The following is a 23,291-nucleotide window of genomic DNA, read 5'->3' as shown; positions in this document are numbered from 1 at the left end:
ACCCAAGGGAAAGATGGGTATATGGCACTAAAATTAGACATGAGCATAGCTTACAATAGGGTTGAATGGACTTTTCTGAAGAAGGTCATGAGGCATTTGGGGTTTGCTGAAAGTATTGTTAAACTGATTATGTCATGTATGTCATCTGTCACTTATGTTGTTCTCCTTAATGGGCAACCTGTGGGGAATATAAAACCTTCCAGAGGTTTAAGGCAAGGGGACCTGTTATCCCCTTACCTATTTTTACTTTGTGCTCTTGGGTTGCAAAGCTTGCTCCATAAAGCTGAGGTCAATGGTGAAATCAATGGGGTTGCTATCTGCCGTAATGGTCCAAGAATTTCTCACTTATTTTTTGCAGATGATAGTGTGGTGTTTTGTAGAGTTAGGGAGGAGGAATGTCAAAAAATAATTGATTTACTCTCCATTTATGAAAGAGGGTCGGGGCAGAAAATTAATAGAGATAAAAACTAATATTTTCTTCAGCTCTAATACTCCTCCTGGGGATCAGATTGCCATACAACAACTTCTGGTGTGCCTGCTATTCGCCAATATGAAAAATATCTTGGGTTGCCAGAGCTTGTGGGTCGAGCAAAAAAGCAAAGTTTTATCTATCTCAAAGAGAGGATTTGGAAGAAGCTCCAAGGGTGGAAAGAAAAAATCCTTTCCTAGGCAGGTAGAGAAGTGCTCATTAAGTCTGTCATTCAGGCTATCCCAACCTACACGATAAGTTGTTTCAAGCTTCCGAAAGGGCAAGTTAAGGAGTTGGAGGTTCTTATACAAAAGTTTTGGTGGGGATATAGCAGTGATAATAGAAAGGTTCATTGGGTAAAATGGGAGAGGTTATGTGAGGCTAAGGAAGTTGGGGGGGTTGGGGTTCAAAGAGATAGAGAAGTTTAATAATTCATTGCTCGCTAAGCAGGTTTGGCAAATGATCAACAACCCGAACTCTCTATGCCACCGTGTGTTCAAAGCTAGATTTTTTCCAAATTGTTTGATTCTTGAAGCAAAAGATTCATCCATTGGGTCTTATGCGTGGAAGAGCATCCTAAGTGCTAGAGATGTGATTAGAAAGGGAATGGTTTGGAGGATTGGGAATGGTAGTACAGCTAGGATTAAAGAAGATAATTGGTTGCTCGTTAAGTCCAATAGATCTGTTACCTCTCCCCTTACCTCTCTTCAACCTGAAACCAAGGTAAGTGCTTTGATTAATCAAGACCTTGGTATATGGAAAACAGAGATGGTTGAGAATTTTTTTCCTCCCCCATGAAGCCTCAATAATCTTGGGTATCCCACTTAGCATCAGGTTGCCCCCTGACCGACCCACATGGGGCTTAAAAGCCAATGGATTGTTCTCTACAAAGAGTGCCTACAAGCTGTTGGTCTCCCTTGATAACTCAGAATCTGCAGGCAGTTCGGATGGAGCCTCTCAGTGGAAATTCTATAAAGGTTTATGGAGTTCAAGAGTGCTAAACAAGTTTAAACATTTCGCGTGGAGGGCCTACAACAATGCTCTCCCCACAATGTCCAACTTGGCATATCGACACATTAGCACCTTTGATCTTTGTGAGCAATGCAAGGCTGCTCCCAAGGACACCATCCATGCTCTATGGGCATGCAAAGAGTTGGAGGGAGTTTGGGGTTCTCTATCCTGGGCTCGTCCCACTTCTCTAGCCCGCCCTCAGAACTTTGACGATTTATTGGATTGTTTTTTGCAGGTATAGGAGGATTACAGGAAGGAACTATTCATCATGGTGGCTTGGGCTGTGTGGAACCATCGCAACTCATTGAAATTTGGCCACCCAACAGTAGCAGTGGACGGTATCAGCTCCAAGGCAGGTGCCATGCTTCAAGAATTTCTATCAGTGCAAGCCTCCCCTGTTATAGCTCCCACAACTGCTGCTCTTCACCAATGGAGACCTCCAGAGTATCCATTTTTCAAGGCAAACTTCGATGTTGCAGTATTCAAGACCAGCTCCTCGGCTGGTATCGGTGTGATCATTCGAGATGGCATGGGAGAAGCAATTGGAGCTCTAACAATGCCAATCCCTCTAGCCAACTCAGTAGCAACCATGGAAGCTTTGGCTTTAGGAATGACAGCGGGTCGAGTTCGGGCCGGGTTTCTTTATGCCCGAACCCGACACGCGGGTCTATCCCAGAAACCTGAACCCGCCCCGTTTAATAAACGGGTTTTTTTCCTACGCTCCATACTTGCCCCGTCGGGCCCCACGGGCCCCGCCCAGCCCATTACACTTCAGGGCCCAATCCGTGGCCCAATCAAAAAAAAAAAAAAAAAGGTTGCTTGAAGCCCTAAACCTCCACAAACCTAGATCAGAAATCCCAAAAAAAAAAAAACCCAAGATCATGTTCATCAATCTAAATCAGAATCACAAACACAAACTCACAGATTTGAGAGAGGACATGAACCCAAAAAAAAAAAAAAAAATGGAGAACTCGGTCCACCAAGGCTCTATCTCCAATCTCGAACTCCTGCTCGGCCTCTCTCTATCCCAGACCACCAAGATCTCTGATGATAGGCAGTGGTTTCAACCATCAATGTCACGGCCTAAACCTTGCACATCTCTCTCTGATCTAACCTCTGTGCTTCTCCTTGGCAAATATCAACCACCATGTGATGAGAGTGAAGGTGAGGGTGGGTCGGTGAGTGAATGAGAGTGTGGGGGAGGGTGATTGGGTGAGACCGTGTGGCTTAGCTTGAGAGAAAATGAGGTGAGAGCACTGAGAGACATCAGACCTTCAGAGAGGGAGAGGCGGCTTGAGTTAAGAGAGGTTCAGAGAAATGAAAATAGGGTTAGGGACTTAGGGTTTGCTATAAGTGAAATATATATATATATATATATATATATAGAGAGAGAGAGAGAGAGAGAGAGAGAGAGAGAGAGAGGTAGGTATTTTAGTAATTTTATTTTAAGTTTAAACGGGTTAGGTCGGGTCAAGGTTCGGGCCGGGTTTTTTCCAAAATTCGGACCCGACCCAAACCCACTTTGGTTTTTTGTTTTAAACCCATCACTGACCCTATTTTTAATCGGACCAGGTAAAATCAGACCCATTAGGGTCGGGCTGGGCCGAGTACCCGCGGGTCGGGCTTGGATTGCCATCCCTATTTGGCTTGTCGTAGGGCGATGCTGTTTGCCAAGGAAATAGGACTCTCGGCATGATCTTTGAAGGTGATTCTGCAGAAGTGATCCAAGCAATCACCCAAGAGAATTCGGACCACCCGGACTTTGGTCACATTATTGATATCAGGATTTTAGCTTCAGACTTAAATTCATTTCAGTTGTCATGTGAAACGTAACTGTAATGTAGTTGCTGATGCTCTCGCTAAAGGAGCGAAAAATTCCTCGAGCTTAGATGTTTGGCTTGAAGATGTACCGGATGATATTGTTCACCTTCTTTCTTTTGATGTTCCTTAAGCAATAATAGTTTCTGCTGGGCCAAGTTTTGGTCTAGTTTCTCAAAAAAAAAAAAAAAAAGATTTTCTTTTCCTCGTTAATTTTCTCACGTTTTAGTTATCTCATGTTGAATTTTATGATCCTCGTTTGTATGTGTGTGTTTTTGGGGTGGGGGTGGGGGGTGTTAAGTTACACTAATCTTCCTTAAAATTTAATTTAATAACATTGCGTCCAAACCATGAAAGTCCCCCTTTGAAGTTTGTACACACACGTGTGTCTATGTATATATAAAAGAAAAGAAAAGATAATTCTATATTTCACTTTCTTAACAGAATATTCTATTTTTAAAATATCCCATCCAAACTTTGGATGAAATGACACTTTTTTTTTATTTTTTTTTTCTATAAATAAATAAGAATTTAAAAGAAAATCTCATTAGAAAAATGACAGTGTGAGAGACTGAGAGTGCATGTTTTTATCTATTATATTTAAAGTTTATACAATCCTCATGGGCAAGTGCTATTTCATCCGTAATTTGTTCGACTGTCATTTCATAAAACCTTATGGGAGGATGGAATAATTGATCATTTTTTTAAATATTTTTATTTTTATAAAAATGAATATTTATTATTTTACATCTAACAAGATAAATAAAAATTAAAGATAATTTTAATATTTATACAAAATATTAATATTAAGGGTAGATGTGAAAAGAATTACAGAGTTGATTATATTTTCTATAATATTGTCTTCTTGACAAAGGATTTGTGGGGAAATTAAATAATAATAAATAAATAAAAGTTAAGGTTAGTGGCTTCTATACGAAGAACTCCTCTATATATAGTAGGGGTTGGAAGTTTTGTGAGACAGGATTGTTGAGCATATAGGGAAGGTTAATTTAAAATGAATTATACTTCACTTAACCTCTTGGAAGCCTTTATTTCCAGAGGCAAATGTTTCACATTTGGTTCGGGTCAATTCAGAAGTTTTGTTACAGGGGAAGGGATTGTGATCGGTCATGGTTGGAAGTTTTGTTAGACAGGATTGTTGAGCATATTTATTACTGCTACATTGGTTGTCTGTTTAATAGATATAATTAGGGTAATTCTTTCCCTAAATGAAGTATAATTCCTTTTCTTTTTCTTTTCTTTTTTTAATAAAAACAAGGAAAATTGTTAGCATGTAAGATTTATATTGTAGATTAAGTAAATGTGTACAATGTTGTACACTTTTATGCAAATATATACAATATTGTACATTTGTTTTTTTTTTTTTAATATATATATATATAGAGAGAGAGAGAGAGAGAGGGACAAAACCAAGATTCGAAGTCAGGAGGAGGGGGGGGGGGAGGCTTAATATAAGTTCGTTGAATTTCAAAACGTCCATTAACATCTTAACCCCATATTTATGGATAGATCTATGATCTTGTTGCAATGAACTAATACTTATTTCATCAATAGCAATTTTTCAAAATGTTGTTTGATAATTTTCAAAAAATAGAATATTAGTAATGACTTCTAATTTATCTGAATTTTCTTTTAAATAAAATCAAATATTGTAGTTGACTTTTCCATTATCTACTAATCATATAAAAGTTATATAAATTATAAGGACTTATTTTACATCTACATAACATTCAAATTATTTCTTGACTTGGAAGTCATGAGAAAATCAATGTTTATTTGGTTTTGTTTGGGTCTAATTTTTGGAAGAATGAATTTATAAGATAGGGAAATAATGAAGTATCTCAAAATTAATTAAATAAATAGTGGAATGAGTACTCTTCATATGTTATTTAGACATATCTTACACCTTTAAAAAAAAAAATTGGATGAGTACACCTTTTATCATTTGTTAGTTGTTACTTATCTTTTGAACCAAAAGTTGATAGATATATATTCCATCTAGCACTATAGCAAACACATGCCACAACCCCCTCTACCCATTTAGGCATTCACAAGTTCAACATTCACACAACACAACACAACACAACAATTTTATTTTATTTTTTCGATGAAAACGATAGCCACAAGTTCACACACTATCAGTTACTAGCATTTATCATTTGACAAAACAAAAATTACTAACATTGCGTTGATTGCAATTCAAGAGAAAGGGCAGAGCATAGACTAGAGTAGTGATCTGCGAAAAAAAAAAAAAAAAATCCGTAGTGCTTTCATCCTCATAAAAATTAAAAATTGGAAGAGGATCTACCTCACAAGCTCACACAACAAATCTTAGGTAGAGCAGAGAGAGGGGACTAAGGAAAGATTTCAAAGAAGAGAGAGGTCAGATTGGAAGAGTCTGATATGCTATATTGCCTAAAGGGTATTCTTGTTATCTAGATTTGTGATTTGTTTGATTGGTTTTTTTGGTCTGTCTGAAGTTTTTTTTGGGACAACTAGGCAAAAGGGTATAGGTCATATATTTTTTCTATTTGGGTTTCATGGGTCAATTTGTAAATTGCTTTGGGGAGGGGGCCAAGTATATAAATTTTGGGATCATATCTTGAAAATTTTGTTTATATGCATACAAAAGTCAAATTTTTAGAAATTTGGGGGCCCCCTCAGTCAAAACGTATAGTTTCGTCTCTGGCAAGAGTTGAGGTACTAATTACTTCATGCAAATGTATACAATGTTTCACATATTTGTTATAAGAAAATATTTATAAAAAAAAGGATTAGCGATAGTTGAAGTACTTACTTCTTTGTGTACGGATGACAGCCGCATGCAAGACATTCATGCTTTTCCTTCCCACATTGGAGCATTCTGGAACAGCTTCTAGGATATGAATAGCAATTTTGTAAAATCCTCTATCCACTGCCAGGAAGAGAGGAGATTCCCCAGCATTACTTGTAAGAAAAGTCAAACTTGGGTCTTCCTTAATTAGTAACTGCATAATGTCATAATGATCATTTTTTATAGCCTCATGCAATGCTGTATTCTTCTCCAGATTTTCCATCCTTAGTAGCTCCATTTTCACTTCAACTTCTCGGTCATTTGCACTAGTTATTAGAAGCTTTGTCATGTCGAAATGCCCTAACCTCGCTGCAATATGTAGTGCAGTGTCGCCTTTCCAATTTTTCTCACACAAAAGTGATTGTTGTGGATCGATCGCGAGGATCCTTTTCGTGATTTGCGCATTTCCAGATTTTGCAGCCAAGTGAAGAACAGAGTTCCCTTCCACTGTCACCCGCCTGAGATTTAGATTCACACCCCCAGCTTCATCAAAGAAACCATCATTCCCATCAATTGCAGCTTTGAACATTCCAGCATCCATTGTTATGAGTTTCTTCTTATCTCAACGGTAACCTTGTTTCCTAAAGATAAGCATGACACACGACACAAGGACATTACAATTATTTTTTAAAAGAACTTACCTCAAATTAATATAAAAACAATAACAAATAACAAAGAAGTAAAATTGCACTCATAAAATGAATTTTAAAGTCAAAATTTCAGTAATCATTTTACATACATCAAATACTAACGTAACTAACAGGACATACCATTTATTAATGTGATAATTTAAAACAAAATGAATACTTTTTTTAGAAGAAAAAGGAAAAACTTATAACAATTAAAATATAAAAAGCAAAAAGTTAAAAGGTTAAACTTGAAAGGTAAAAGTTCTTGTATATATGGTGTTACACGCACTTATGTTTTTACAACTAAAAACGTGACTTCAGAGCTGTAGAGGCCTTGAGGGTCGGGAAAAAAAATGTGGAGAAAGGCAAATCAGGGGCGAGCCAGAGACGGGAGCGATTAAAAAGTAAGAATAAAATTAAAGATCAAAACTTAGAACCCATTAACATCAGATGTGCGAATTCACAAAGGAAAAAAAAAAAAAAAATAGATGTGCGAGTGAGAGAGTAGACTTGTACAAATAAATGAATAAACTGAGAAAAGCAAGCTAAACAGGGGTGGACAAGAGAGAGAACAGAGAACTAAACGATTGGCGCAAGAGAGAGTCAGATATAAAGCAGAGAGAGTGAGCACAAAAGTTCGAGGGAAATATTTCAGCGAAAGATAAACAAAAAAATGCAAGGGAAAGATGAGTTGAGTGAGATTCCTATGAGAAAGAGAGAATCCAGTTTGAAGCTTCTAATTTGGTGTCAAATCATTTGAATTTCAACGTGAGATGTTCACAAATTAGCTAGAAATCCAATTAAGTTCACTGAAACCTACATTTTTATCATAGTTTGTTAAAAAAAAATTTATTTAATACATTATCAAAAAATAGACCAATCACTTTCTTAAAAATAAAAAATAAAAAATAAATAAAAAAACACCAATCACATTGATTTTTGTAGTAAAGTTCATAATAATCTAACATTCATCTTGGACTATGAAGTAAAGAGCATGATAATCCCAGATTCTCAGTGGCGAAGCTATGGGGCCATGGCCGCCTTGAGTTTTTAAATTTTCCATTAACAGGTTAAAAAAAATTATAAATAATCTAAAAAGTGACTTATCTGGCCCCCCTAAGATTTTGAGGAGAAAAAATTATAGAAGTAATACTAGACTAATTCCTCTCTAAAATTATTTTGGCGGTCTTTCTAAAACTTTAAAATGCAAAGAACCCTTAAAAATAGCAATTAACCCATTATTTAGCCTATAACCTTTCAAAATCCAATTAGAGAAACAACTTTACCAAATTCCATATCACCAAAAAAAGAAAAAATTGAACCCAAATCTGTTTAGATCTCATGTTCAATGTAAATCAAGACCTTCTCATTCAAATAAAAAAGGAAAAAAAAATTTTAAACATTCCCAGTATTTCACTCAAAAAAATATCCTCCTTACACCTATGACAGCATGTTGAAACTGAAGATGATAAAATATTGGGCATGATGGGCTTACCTTAATGGGCCTGACGGATTGGGTCTCTTGGGCCTGCGTAGGTATGGTCCCAGCTTTGAAGGCCCATCACTACTGACGCAGCAAGGGCCCATGATCCGGTAATGAGAATCCTTGCTCACCACGTTTGGAAGAATTGGGAATAGAGTCCCACATTGAAAAGATGTGGGAACCAAAAAGGGAAAGTCAACCCCCTATCACTATAAAAGGCGTAATACCCACAGAAATCGAGGTATGCTTTTATGAACCCTCTCTAACGCACTAAGTAAAACAGAGGAATTCTAACTTGACCGTCGGAGAGTCTTTGGCCGGCACCACACCGGTGCTCTCTGAAGGATTCTTTAGTTTGTTTCGTCGTGCAGGTTCAATTTGAGTCGCGAGTACGGTGTGACCCATTGGTGACGGTTTTCGACGTCATCAGAAACTGTGCAAAATTGATCTAGTCTCGTTGTGTGACTCGATTCTTTGTCGTTGTGTTGCTCACACCAGCCCCGATTTAGTGCAAATCCGCCCCTGGCCCTTGTCGTCTGTTCAAGTCTTCAGCTATTTGTATATCTCTCTTTCCATGTGAATGTGCAGGGAGTATTGACTGCTGAGAATGCATTTGATTGTAGTTGATGAGACCATTCGGATGACATTGGCTCACAGTTGATGCACTTGTTCAAGATCTTCTAGCACGAGTCGGCTTACAGTTGGCTTAGAAAATAATTTTGATGAGACCATTCGGATGACATTGCAAAAGTACCAACTTCTACTTTTTTTTTCTTTTTTTTTGATACTCAACTTCTTGTGTGCGTTCGCGTGCAAATGTTTCAGCGTTGAGTTTGCGTTTTTGTTTTTGACTACGTCCTACACGTGCAAATGTAAAGTACCAACTTCTATTTTTTTTTCTTTTTTTTGATACTCAACTTCTTGTGTGCGTTTGCGTGCAAATGTTTCAGCGTTGAGTTTGCGTTTTTGTTTTTGACTACGTCCTACATGTGCAAATGTAAAGTACCAACTTCTATTTTTTATCTTTTTTTTGATACTCAACTTCTTGTGTGCGTTTGCGTGTAAATGTTTCAGCGTTGAGTTTTGACTACGTCCTACACGTGCAAATGTAAAGTACCAACTTCTACCTTTTTTTTTTTTTTTCTTTTTTTTGATACTCAACTTCTAGTGTGCATTTGCGTGCAAATGTTTCAGCGTTGAGTTTGCGTTTTTGTTTTTGACTACGTCCTACACGTGTAAAAATGTTTCAAAGTTGAGTTTGCGTCTTTTGTTTTTGACTATGTCCTACGGCACTATTTATGATATAGTCAAAAACACAAAAATATACATACTCTATATTTCTGGGTTCCACAGTATTATTTATACTTTTAAAAATTATTTTACTACAGCATTTTCAGCAATAAATTTTCAATTTTTAGTAAATAAGCGGTATCCAAACAGAGCCCTAGTCTATTATACAGTTAACTTCCACTATTTTATTTTATATGAAGTTATTCTATGTGTAGGGTCAAAGTTTGGAGTCCAAGTTCGAACTGTATGGAATCCTGGTCCAAAAAGCCCAATACAATGAATTTTGTAGAGTATGGATCAAAGAATTAGGTTTAGATAAGTTGAGCAACGACTTGCATTGGGTTAAAAAGCAATCAGACACGAATAAAAACTATTATGACCAAAAGACCTTCCGTCCGAGGAGACTAGAGTTTTACTTATAAATACAAATCACCACATTAGGGTTCTTTTACATGCTACAATATTCTCTTCTTCTTTTTTTCTGCCCCTTCTTCATGGGGGCTTTTACACATTATATAGGCTCTTTCTGATCATCTGGACCTTACACTTGTTGATCACCTGGACCCCCACTTGAGCACCCATCCCATCAGACACCCCTTTCAGTCCTCTATGAGTTGCGGCAGCCAAGGCAGCATTGTTCAGGGGTCTTCTCCACATTAATGCGACCAGAAAAGTAGTTGCAGTGCATTTAATGTGGTGGTGGCAACTTTTCCTTAGATATTTTGAGTTTTCTTCCCTTTCACGTGTTCAGGAGGCGTACTTCAACTGCTTGAGTATACACTTGGTTTGGGTCTGCCATGAGTATACACTTGAGTTTTCTCCCTGTCTCCCACTGATGAGGCCTATAACGTAGATCATTTAAGTCGTGTTTCTCTCCTCGGACTTGTTAGTGTCCTCGGACAAGGCCCAAGGCCCAATACATTATTTTGGGCCATAGTCCCCACAATAGCCCCTCAAAACTCCGATTTTTCTCTCCATCCGAGGAGAAAAGCGGGGTTTTGATTTTTTAAGAGATAAGACCAATTAATTTTTAGTTCACACGTGCGAGAGTGGTTGCTTCTGACGCGTTGTAGATTACGAGGCACTATTCATTGCTCCAGGCGCCTTTGTGTTCCCCACATCCAACGGCAAAGCGTAGATCCAACGGTTGGCATTCCTCCTAGAATTTTGAGCGGGAGCAATCTTTTCCCTTCTTTCCTGCTATATAAAGCCTTGAAGAAACTCTTTTTGCCTTTCTTTTTTACGAACATCCAAGAACTTCAGAGAATTTCAGCGCCCAGCCCTTATAAAACGCACCAGACCTTTGAGTTTCCATAATCATTACTGTGAGAAGTTTTTCTTTGAAAAGATCTCTGAAAGCTTCAGAGATTATTATACGGATACCCGTAAGTTCTCATTCCTTTACATTACCCTATTTTCATCTCGGCCTTCCTCCTCGGCCCTTCAGTTCATCTAGATGGGTAAATTCAAGCGTTTAGTAGATACACTAGTCGCTATGGAGGCTTTTAGAGCTAGGTACCGCATTCCGCAGGGGGTGGTTTTGGAATATTGTCCTCCGGACCGAGTACTGACTGATAGAGATGTGGGTGAAGTCGTCATTCCCGTGATTGCTTTCATAGAAGGAGGAATTACGCTTCCCATGCGTAGGATTACCCGGGATTATTTGCTTAACCATAGGTTGACACCTTATCAGTGCGCCCCCAACCTATTTAGGGTCTTGAGATGCATAGATGCCCTGAACGAGCAGATGGGCTTAGGTCTCACATGGCACGACGTGGTTCACATGTACGAGTGCCACCATCTAGTGCGGGGTACTACCTTAAATCTCGGTCTGAGGTCGTTAGGCTAATATCCTGTCTTCCTAAGTCCAATAAGGGTATGAAGGATAACTACCTGATTGCCTCAGGGGAATTGAGCGACGGTCTTCACTGTCTAACTCGGGCAGAAGATCCAGATGCAATACCATTAGGATCAATCCCTTGGGAAAGGGATTTAACCCTTTAGTTTTATTCCTTTTGCTTGGAAATTCAAACTTTTTTTTTTAGAAAATATCTTTTTAGCGATCTGACTATAATTCCCTTCTCGGCTGTTTTGCAGATAGAGCCCACGTTGCTCTTCGGCTCAGCCATACCAACGTTCAAGCCCTCAACTACCTCCTGAGGTCAAAGATCTTTGTTCACGAGGATAGACAATTGCGTGCCGCTCATTTGATCTTGGGTTACGAGCCCTTGTCCTGCGCTTTCCTGAACGTCGGCCAATCAATAAGAGCTGGTAGTTCGAGGTTATCCTAGATTGAAGTGTCGAAGCCGGGATTCTTGGCTCAAAAGGACCTTCCGCCGGTTACCTTACCCATTCTTCAGAATCCTCCACCAGCTGCACTACCACCTCTACAAGACCATCTTGGAGCTGCAGCATCTGTTGGAGAGGAGACCGAGTCATCTCACCTTTCATTAGAGGAGGGGATAGATGAGTTCTATTTTGAGGAAGATAACCCAAAAGCTCCTCTAATTGAACTCTCGGACGCCAAGGGCGAGCCGGATAGAAACTCCGCGATTTGCATCCCTCCCCTTGTTATTGCCTACCCGGACGATTCCTCCGACGAAGAGGTGGACAACATGGCTTCAAACAAAGGCAATAAAAGTTTGCGGGAGCTTATGGCCACTCAGGGTAAAGGGACAACCTCAAAGGCACCCACTAAGTCCCAAGCTCCCTCCAACCTTCCTCCTACTCCTCCACAGGTCCCCGTCTACCTCGGCTTGAAAGTCAATCCCGGCCTGAAGAAGAAAAGGCCGGTCAAGTCACTTGAGGAAGGCGAGGTGGGTCCTCACCATCGCGCGAAACAACAAAAGGTGACCCGAGAGCCTCGAGATAAAAGGGCTCCATCGGTGGAGAGCTGAGATGAGCTGGAAAGGGCTGAAGTGCGCGTGCCACAATGTACTTGGAGCCCTCGGCTTGAGATGGACGGAGCACCAATTCCTTATAATGCCTCGATTCGAGAATACCAGAGGGGCCGAGTAGAGTACATTGTTGAAGCTCTGGAGCAGCCCATGCTCCTTCCTAGGTACATGGACGCTTACAGGCGCTTTTCGCAGAATGAACTCTTCCTATCCCTGAAGAGGGACCTTGCGATGGTAAGGCAACTTATTCTTTTACAGGCATAATTATTGAATCATACTCTATTCTAACTCATGTCATTTTGTGATCTTTTGGCAGATTACTCAGCAGGTTTTTATGGCCAAGGAGTGGTATCGTGACGCTCGCAAGATGGCCGATGCTGAAGCCCTCTCTCGTGCTGAGATAGAGAAAACAATAGAGGCCATCAAGTAGGAGCAGTATGAGCTGGCTGAGAAGTTTAAGGAGGTGGAATCAGGCCGTAAGAGTGCTGAGGCTGGCCTGAAAAATACCGAGAAACAAGCTGAGGACCAACGCCAGCAGCTGCATGTGACTGAGATCAACCTTGCCACCGAAAAGCAAGCTGTTCTAGATCTCAAAGCCGCGTTGCAGAAGGCTAAGGAAGAGGTCCAGCTAGCCAAGGAAGTAGCCGAGGCCGAGAAAAGGGCTACTTATTAGCTTGGAGTGGAGGAGACGGAAGTAAGGCTTACCGAGGAATTGTCAGAAGTATGCAGGGACTACTGTAGCATTACATGGGATAAGGCTCTCAATGTTGCGAGTGTCCCTACAGATTCTACTTGGAGGCTACCCGAAAACGTCTTCTATCCTCCAGAGATCCGAGAGGTCCCTGCTGATGCCCTTGAAACTTCTGAGCAGCCTGCGGCTATCCCTGATGCCATCCCAATAGTCGAAATTACTAAGGGTTCTAGCCAAGTCATTGGCCAAGGTGAGGATGTTGAGGGGTAGAAGGGCAAAAGGAAAAAACCCTCTTCCAAATCCAAGGATCCCTCTAAGGAGAAAGTTACTGAGGCCGAGGGTAATGGGGTTGAACCAAAAGCCAAGGATGTTCCTCCTCCTCAGCCAGAGCAAAAGGAAGATCCCCCTACTGAGGCTTAGCACCTAGGGTTTTTCTCTTTTTTCTTTTTGTATCATTTTGAAGAGGAGTTGTATTATATTTTTGTTTTCAAAGACTTCTCATCCGATAGTATTGTATTATCTTTGTTTCTTAATGTGAATGCTTTTTCTTTCATTCTTTGTTCTTTAGCTTGATGTTGATTGGATTTTATTGCATTGTTCCGAGTAAATGTGACTATGCCTTCAGTTGAAGTTTACAATAACTTTTGCCAGTATAACTAAGTGTTAGGAGTAGGACTGTGCAATGAACTTTAGGTAGTGAAGGCTACCGTGCAGGACTTATGTTTTAAAACTTGGATAGATATTATAAGTTATTAATTTCCCCTAAGCCTGTGGTCCGAGGAGCCATGCAGGACTTAGGTTCTGTTTAAGACTTGGATAGATGCCATAAGTTATTAATTTCCCTTAAACCTGTGGTCCAAGGAGCCATGCAAGACTTAGGTTCTGTTTAAAACTTGGGTAGATGCCATAAGTTATTAATTTCTCTTAAGCCTGTGATCCGAGGAGCCATGCAGGACTTAGGTTCTGCTTAAAACTTGGATAGATGCCATAAGTTATTAATTTCACCTAAGCCTGTAGTCCGAGGAGCCATGCAGGACTTAGGTTCTGTTTAAAACTTGGGTAGATGCCATAAGTTATTAATTTCCCCTAAGCCTGTGGTCCGAGGAGCCATGCAGGACTTAAGTTTTGTTTAAAACTTGGATAGATGTCATAAGTTATTAATTTCCCCTGAGCCTGTGGTTCAAGGAGTCATGCAGAACATAGGTTCTGTTTAAAACCATGCAGGACTTAGGATCTGTTTAAAACTTGGGTAGATGCCATAAGTTATTAATTTCCCCTAAGCCTGTGGTCCAAGGAGCCATGCAGGACTTAGGTTTTGTTTAAAACTTGGATAGATGCCATAAGTTATTAATTTCCCCTAAGTCTGTGGTCCGAGGAGCCATGCAAGACTTAGGTTCTGTTTAAAACTTGGATAGTGGTGAACCGGAAGACGCGCAGTAAGCATGAAATATAGTGTAGGCAAAACCACTTTTATTAATAATAATACCTTCTTAGGTTATTTACATTCCATGGGCGGGGTACAACTCTCTCATCTAAGTCTTCCAAATAATATGCACCTATTCCTGCTACCGAAGTGATGCGATATGGGCCTTCCCAGTTGGGTCCCAGCTTTCCCCAGGATAGGTTCTTGGCGTTACCCAAAATTTTTCTCAGCACTAAGCCTCCTGGCCCTAGTGGCCGTAGTTTTACATTGGCATCATACCCCTGCTTGAGTTTTTAGTGGTAATAGGCCAGTTGGATCATTACCTTTTCTCTTTTCTCCTCGATTAAATCCAAACTTCTTTCTAGCAGTTTGTCATTGTTGCTTGGGGTGAAGGTGCCCGTTTTCAACGTTGGAAAGCTAGTCTCTAGGGGGAGTACAGTTTCGGCCCCGTAAGTCATAGAAAAATGAGTCTCTCCCGTTGACCATCGTGGCGTAGTTCGATAGGTCCATAGGACGTGTGGCAATTCTTTCACCCATCTTCCCTTTACATCATCCAATATCTTCTTTAACCCATTAACTATGACTTTATTTACAGCATCAGCTTGCCCGTTTCCTTGAGGGTAGGCCGGAGTGGAATATCGGTTCGTAATTCCCAGGTCGCAGCAGTATCTCCTAAAGGTCTTACTATCAAATTGAAGAACATTGTCCGAGATGAGGGAATCATGTAATGATGTTCCTCCAGATGAATTTCTTTGCATTCGAGTCCCTGATGTTGGCCAAGGGCTCAGCTTCGACCCATTTGGTGAAGTAGACTGTGCCGACCATCAAGTATCTCTTGTTTCCTACTACTTTTGGGAAATGGCCTACAATATCCAGACCCCATTGAGCGAACGACCAAGGACTGGAGAGGGGATTAAGGGACCCTCCCAGTTTGTAGATATTTAGGGCAAACCTCTGGCATTGGTCGCACTTCTTGACATATTCTTGGGCCTCTTTCTGCATGCTTGGCCACCAGTACCCTTGAGTAAGGGCTCTGTGTGCCAGCGATCTTCCTCCTGTGTGACTCCCGCAAACTCCCTCATGCAATTATTCAAGTAACAGCTTTGATGCTTCGGGGTGTACGCATAATAGGTAGGGCCTAGAATAGGAGCGCTTATACAGCTTGTGATCCTCTAACAGCCAGAACCGAGGGGCTTTTCTTCGTATTTTCTCGGCTTCTGATTTCTCTTCAAGCAGTACATCATCCTTGAGAAAACTCACTATGGGATCCATCCAGCTTGGACTTACTTTAACTTAATGGATTCGAACCATGTTCTCTTTGATTACGTCTGCCCTGTACAAATCCTCGACAAGGATGATTTGAGGTAAACCCTACTTTGTGGACGTGGCAAGAGTGGCTAATGAATCCGCATGTGTGTTCCCGCTTCTAGAGACGTGCGTCAAGTTGAAGAATTCGAAGTCTGACTGCAACCGCTTGACTTGACTAAGGTATTCCTGCATTCTTACATCTCTGGCTTCCAACTCACCCCTCACCTGGCCTACAACCAGTCTAGAATCCGAGAACACTTCTAATGCCTTTCCTCCCATTTTCTGCACCATGGTCATTCCTTGCAATAAAGCTTCATACTCGACTTCGTTGTTTGTAGCCAAAAATCCTAGTCTTAATGACTTTTCTATGGTAATCCTCTCAGGGGATATTAGAACTAGCCCTACCCCGGATCCCTCTTGGTTTGTCGCGCCATCAACATACACTTTCCACCGTGAGGCTCCTTCTGCAAATATTGTGCCAACCGATTTTCCATCCATGTTTTCCTCCTCTGCTACTGCTTCTATTGGGGGTTCAGCAAATTCGGCTATTAAATCAGCGAGAACTTGGTCCTTGACGGAGGTCCAAGGCATATATTTAATATCAAAAGCCCCTAGAAGCATGCTCCATATGGCATCCTATGTAATCGGCGCTTCGGAGTACCGATCTGAGGGAAAGTTGAGTTAGAACGACAACCGTGTTTGCCTGGAAGTAGTGGGGGAGTTTTCGTGTGGCATGCACTATCGCCAGAATCGCCTTCTCCAATGGTAAGTAACGCACCTCGGCCTCATGTAATGATTTACTCACATAGTAAACTGGCCGTTGTACGCCATCATCAATCCGTATTAACACCAAGCTCACAGCATGAGAGGCCACCACGATGTAGGCGAACAAAACTTCGTCAGCCTCAGGGCTAGTCATGATGGGTGGCCATGACAGGTACTCTTTAAGTTGCTGGAAGGCTAAGGCACAGTCCTCGGACCACTCAAATCCTTTCCACTTGTTCATCAAGAGGTAGAAAGGATGGCATCGGTCCACAGATTGGGAAATAAAACGATTCAATGCCACGATCATTCCAGTGAGTTTCTGGATTTCTTTTGGGTTCCGAGGAGCTTGTAAATTGTGGATCACTTTGATCTGATCTGGGCTTACCTCAATTCCCCTATGAGTTATCATATTGCCCAAAAATTTGTCGGACCCGACACCAAATGAGCACTTAGAGGCATTGAGACGCAATTTATGTTTTCTTAAGATGCCAAAGATGACTCCAAGATCTCTCACATGCTCGGATACCACTTTACTCTCTACTACCATGTCGTCTATGTAGACTTTAATACTCTTGCTCAATTGCGGTTCAAACATTTTGGTCATCATCCTTTGGTAGGTAGACCCTACATTTTTTAAATTGAAAGGCATCACTTTGTAGTGGTAGTTTTCAATAGGAGTCATGAATGCTGTTTTTTCTTGATCTCCCGATGCTAGTGGTATTTGATGATAACCCTGAAAGGCATCTAAGAAGCTCATTCGAGGGTGGCCTACAGTTGCATCTACCAACTGGTCTATCCAAGGCATTGGGAACGGGTCTTTTGGGCATGCCCTGTTCAAGTCTATGAAATCTACGCAAATTCGCCACTTCCCACTCTTCTTTTTTACCACCACTGTATTTGCCAACCACTCAGGGTAAAAGACTTCTTTGATAGCCCCTGCCTTTTTTAGCTTTGTTACTTCGTCCCTAACAGCGTCGGCATGCTTTTTTAACGGGTGTTGGGGTGGTTACTTTTTGGGAATAGAGGATGGGTTGACGTTTAGGTAGTGGCAAATGAAACTCGGATCAACCCCTGGAGCATTGTAGGTTTCCCATGCAAACACGTCAACATTTTCACTCAGAAACCCAATTAATTCTTCTTTCTCTCGGAGGGGTAGTTCCGAACCAACTTGAAAGAATTTCTCTGGATCGTCATCAACAATAACCCTTTCTAGACTTTCGCATTTCACCTCCTCGGCTGGCTCATCAACGGGTATTGCCGAGGTGGTTGATTGCTATAAGTCCTTTCTTATAGAGGCCAAGGATTCTGCATTGGATTGGCGTGAGATGGCAGCCACTATGCATTGTCTAGCCATAGCCTGATTTCCTAGAATCTCCTCTACTGGGCCCTCTGACGTGTATTTTACCTTCTGGTGAAGTATAAAAGAAACGGCTCCTAGGGCGTGAAGCCAAGGTCTGGCCACTATGGCTATGTATGGCGAATAGGCGTCGACCACAATGAAATCCACCTCCACCATGTCTGAACCGGTCTGTATGGGCAGTCTGATCTGTCCCCTTGGTGTAACAGTCTTCCCTTCGAAACTTACCAAAGGGGAATCATATGTCGTTAGGTCTTCAGACTTTAGGTTCAGCCCCTTGTACAAATTAGGGTACATTACTACCACAGCACTGCCCTGGTCTACCAATACTCTCTTCACGTCAAACCTCCAATCCTAAGTGTAACTACCAAAGCATCGTCATGGGGTTGGATGGTTCCAATCTTATCCTCATTCGAGAATCCCAGCACAGGTGAGGCTCCCTTCTTAGACCTTTTGGATTCCCGATCATTGTCCTCTGTGGAAAGCTGAGCCACAGACATTACCCTAGAGGGAAAAGAGTCGGTTCTTCCCGGAGCAACAAGGATGACATTTATCATACCCATGGGACGTCTTAAAGATGTGTCTCTCCGAGGTTCTTGATTTGCCTAACCCAGATGACCACTGGAAGGATGTAAAAGGTGCCGCAATTTTCCTTCTCGAACCAACTGATCCAGGTGGTTCCATAGGTTCCTACAGTCTTCGGTGGTATGTCCGTGGTCTTGGTGGTACTGACAATACAGACTCTGGTTGCGCTTTGAAGAGTCTCCGGCCATATTATTCGGCCACTTGAAGAATGGCTCATTCTTGACTTTCTCCAAAACCTGTTGTACCAGTTCTCTGAATACAGCATTAACCGTTTGCGTGTTGTCTGATCCAGATTGCCCCGCAAAATCTCTCCTCGGAGGGTTATTGTTATATTGTTCCGACTTGAAATCATTCCTCTTGTGAGAGATGATTTTCTCCTTTCCTTTCCCTTGTAGTTGGTCTTCTTCCACCCTTTTGTATTTGTCAATCCGATCCATAAGTTGACAAACGCTGGTAACAGGCTTACCAGTTAAGGATTTCCTCAAACAGTGCTCGATAGGGAGACCGCTTTTAAACGTGTTGATGGCGACATCGTCGTAGTTACCGTCCATCTCGTTGTACATTTCCCAATATCTGTCCGAGTATGCTTTTAAAGTTTCCCCTTCGCGCATAGACAATGACAACAATGAACTCAGAGGCCGAGGAACCCTGCTGTTCGTAATGAAACGAGAGCCAAAGGCTTGGATGAGCTACTTATAGGAATCTATGAAATCCGTTTTCAAGCTGTTAAACCACCTCATCGCCACAGGTCCTAAACTAGACGGGAAAACCTTGCACATTAAAGCCTCGTTTCGAGAATGGATGGCCATTCTTTGGTTAAACTGGCTCACATGCTCCACAGGGTCCATTCGGCCATTATAAATGGCAAACGTAGGTTGATGGAAATGCCGAGATAGTCTAGCCCCTTCTATCTTGTACGTTAAGGGTGACTTAGAGATTTGATCCAGAGCTTTATTCATGGCGTCATTACCCAGGCCTTTACCAGATGGGCTCTTATGTCTCCATCCATGACGCTGCTCTCTTTCATAAGAGAAGGTTTCGCATGGGGGAGTTCTTGATCTCTGCCTATAACTAACGTCCTCCTCCTCATTAGAGGATATGTCAGAGCTAGAAGGAGACCGCCTTTTCTAGGCATGGTGCAATCTCTTTTTCAAGTGTCTATCTCTCATTGCATGGCCTGACGGTTGTTTTGTCTTTGGGATATGCGACTACCTACTTGGGAATGGCTTTGGCTCGTCTGGGTAGTATGCACACTCCCCTCTCAAATCCTTTCATTGTTCCGATTTTGCTCAGGGTCAGGAAGATTACTTTGCCGCTAAGGCCCGATGGGTTCTGTTCGCTGGAGATCGGTTTGGCGCGGGATTTCTTGGTGTGGACCTGACCCTACCATGTTTAATTGTCGCCGTCACTAACAGACGAGTTCTTTCCCACAGACAGCACCAATTGTAGGGTCAAAGTTCAGAGCCCAAGCCCGAACTGTATGGAATCCTGGTCCAAAAAGCCCAATACAATGAATTTGGTAGAGTATGGGTCAAAGAACTAGGTTTAGATGAGTTGAGCAACGGCTTGCATGGAGTTAAGAAGCAATCAAACACGAATAAAAGCTATTATGACCAAAGGACCTTCCGTTCGAGGAGACTAGAGTTTTACTTATAAATACAGATCACCACATTAGGATTCTTTTACATGTTACAGTATTCTCTTCTTCTTTTTTTCTGCCCCTTCTTCATGGGGGCTTTTACATATTATATAGGCTCTTCCTGATCATCTGGACCTTACACTTGTTGATCACTTGAACCCCCACTTGAGCACCCATCCCATCAGATACCCCTTTCAGTCCTCTGTGGGTTGCGACAGCCAAGGTAGTACTGTTCAGGGATCTTCTCCATATTAATGTGGCCAGAAAAGTAGCTATAGTGCATTTAATGTGATGTTAGTAGATTAATGAGCCCAAACATGCAAACCAACCCAAGATCATAACAATGAAGCATGATGTGTGGATGACTAAACATGTCACCAAGATCAAGAACAAAGAGAAAGACAACCAAGACAGTTAATTTACTTGTTACAAGTAGCTAGTTGGCTAGTTAGAGGAACAATCTTAAGATTTTCTTGATTTTTGTTTTGCTCCCTAGTATAAATACTAGGAGCCATTTAACAATTCTGATGCATCAACATGAATATAATTTCCTCCACTTTCTTTGGGCTCTCTTCCTAATCCCCATTCTTCTTCTTGGAGGGTGACTACTTCAAACTAAGTCAAATCCTTTATTAAAACGTACACACTTTCCCTTAACCAAAACCAATAAATTCCTAGTCCAACCTTTAGACCTAAGTAGATTATGAAAATTCCTAGTTTAGACTGCTTGGCTAATTACGCAACAAAATCTATATAGTATCTAAAAGTTTAAGCGTAACATTTATTGTTGCTGCACACTTTTTGAGCCACGTTATTGTAGCACTTTGGTCCACAGTGGTCAATTTTGGTCCACTTCTATTTATTTGATCCAATCTAATCCTTTTGGTCCACTTCGCTCCACTTTTATCCATTCAGTCCAATTCATGCCATTTTGGTCCAATTCGCTCCACTTTTGTCCCTTCAGTCCACTTTTGTCTACTCTGGCCCACTTTTTCCTTTATTTTTTTTTTTTTTTTGGTAGGTAATTTTTTTAAAGTTTTTTGGCTCAAAACTTCTTCTTCTTTTCTTTCTTAATTTTTGGGTTGAAAAGTATGATATTTTATTTTATTTGGGACGTCAAACTCCTTAGTTTTTGACTAAGAAATTCAAACAATGTAGGCATTAGAAATTAGAGATATGAGTCATAAAAAGCAATAAAAATGATAAATATTCAATGGATTATCTTAAAATTCAAGTTTCAATAATATAAGCATTATATTTGGAAAGAAAAAAATGCTACAATTCTAAACTTGTATAATAATTTAAATTTAATGTAACATGTCACATCCTTACATGTATTCCATGGGATGTGAATGTACAGTTTTTTTTTTAAATATTCTTGGATATGTTCAAATTCATCAACCAATTATGGTATATTTATAATAAAAAAATTTAAAAAAAAAACCTTTTAATAACATATTCTCCATTTATATAAAACAATATTATAATTATATAATTTAAATCTTTTATTAAATTAATTTTTCATATCATATCATATTATATATATATATATATATATATATATAATAAAAGTAGGGCTTAGACGCCGTGGTTACGCCAAGTGGCAGTACCAAATTGAAGAAATTTTGTTAGATTTTTAAAAGAAAAAATGGATATAATTTTTTTTCCTTATCTTCTTCTTCTAAAATTTCTTAATTTAATTACAAACCAAATTCTTTTCGTCATCTATTTCTTCTCAATTTGATTACAATCCAAATTGTTCATCTTCATCTTCACTCATCTTTTTTTTTTTTTCATTTAAATTACTACACCTATTGCTACACGTATTTAAAAAAAAAAAAAACAAAAAAAAAAAAAAAAAAAACAAACAAACGTGATATCTAATTGAAAAGTAGCCATGCATCAAGGTAAACCTATTGCTACACGTAAAAAATATTTAAAAAAAAAATTGTGATATTTAATTGAAAAGTAGCCATGCATCAGGTTAGAGCAATTTGTCTTTCACAGAGCCGTGCTTCCTTGGCCAATAAGACCCGGTGAGGTTGAAACTTCAATCTTGGGCTTAAACGCCATGGTTACGCCAAGTGGTAGTACCAAATTGAAGAAATTTTGTTAGATTTTTAGATTTTAAAAAGAAAAAATGGATATAATTTTTTTCCTTAGCTTCTTCTTCTAAAATTTCTTAATTTAATTACAAACCGAATTCTTTTCGTCATCTATTTCTTCTTAATTTGATTACAATCCAAATTCTTCATCTCATTTTTTTTTTCATTTAAATTACTACACCTATTGCTACACGTATTTAAAAAAATAAATAAATAAATAAATGTGATACCTAATTGAAAAGTAGCTGTGCATCAGGTTAAACCTATATGCTACATGTAAAAAATATTTAAAAAACAATTGTGATATTTAATTGAAAAGTAGCCATGCATCAGGTTAAAGCAATTTGTCTTTCACAGAGCCGTGCTTCCTTGGCCAATAAGACCCGGTGAGGTTGAAACTTTAATCTTGGGTTTAGACGCTGTGGTTACGCCAAGTGGCAGTACCAAATTGAAGAAATTTTGTTAGATTTTTAGATTTTAAAAAGAAAAAATGGATATAATTTTTTTTCCTTAGCTTCTTCTTCTAAAATTTCTTAATTTAATTACAAACCAAATTCTTTTCGTCATCTATTTCTTCTTAATTTGATTATAATCCAAATTCTTCATCTCATTTTTTTTTTTTTTCATTTAAATTACTACACCTATTGCTACACATATTTTAAAAACATAAAAAAAAAATATAAAAAAAAAAACGTGATATCTAATTGAAAAGTAGTCGTGCATCAGGTTAAACCTATTGCTACACGTAAAAAATATTAAAAAAAAATTGTGATATTTAATTGAAAAGTAGCCATGCATCAGGTTAGAGCAATTTGTCTTTCATAGAGCCGTGCTTCCTTGGCCAATAAGACCCGGTGAGGTTGAAACTTTAATCATATTATATTATATTATATTATATTATATTATATATATAATAAAAGTTGGGTTTAAACGCCGTGGTTACGCCAAGTGGCAATACCAAATTGAA

At 39.8% G+C, this 23,291-nt stretch overlaps 2 protein-coding genes across 2 annotated transcripts in view; both read right to left on the bottom strand.

Moving 5' to 3' along the window:
- Positions 1–8,236, bottom strand: part of LOC126712867 (ankyrin repeat-containing protein At5g02620-like) — a 66,639-nt gene extending 58,403 nt beyond the window's left edge. Inside the window, exons 1-2 of the mRNA XM_050412365.1 lie at positions 8,220–8,236; positions 6,117–6,733 (exon numbers count right to left, since the gene is read on the bottom strand). Coding sequence (XP_050268322.1) covers positions 6,117–6,693 — 577 coding nt within the window. The 5' untranslated portion in view covers positions 6,694–6,733; positions 8,220–8,236. The remainder of the gene's footprint in view (positions 1–6,116; positions 6,734–8,219) is intronic.
- Positions 8,237–18,600: 10,364 nt separating this feature from the next.
- LOC126696141 (uncharacterized) lies at positions 18,601–19,131 on the bottom strand. Its single transcript, XM_050392929.1, has one exon. The coding sequence runs from the start codon at positions 19,129–19,131 to the stop codon at positions 18,601–18,603; it is 531 nt and encodes a 176-aa protein (XP_050248886.1).
- Positions 19,132–23,291: the final 4,160 nt, after the last annotated feature.

Source organism: Quercus robur, chromosome 2 (genome assembly GCF_932294415.1).
Source record: "Quercus robur chromosome 2, dhQueRobu3.1, whole genome shotgun sequence".
NCBI classification, from domain to species: domain Eukaryota; kingdom Viridiplantae; phylum Streptophyta; class Magnoliopsida; order Fagales; family Fagaceae; genus Quercus; species Quercus robur.
The sequence above is the reverse complement of the archived record's forward strand: the minus strand, read 5'-3'. Positions and strand labels throughout refer to the sequence as shown.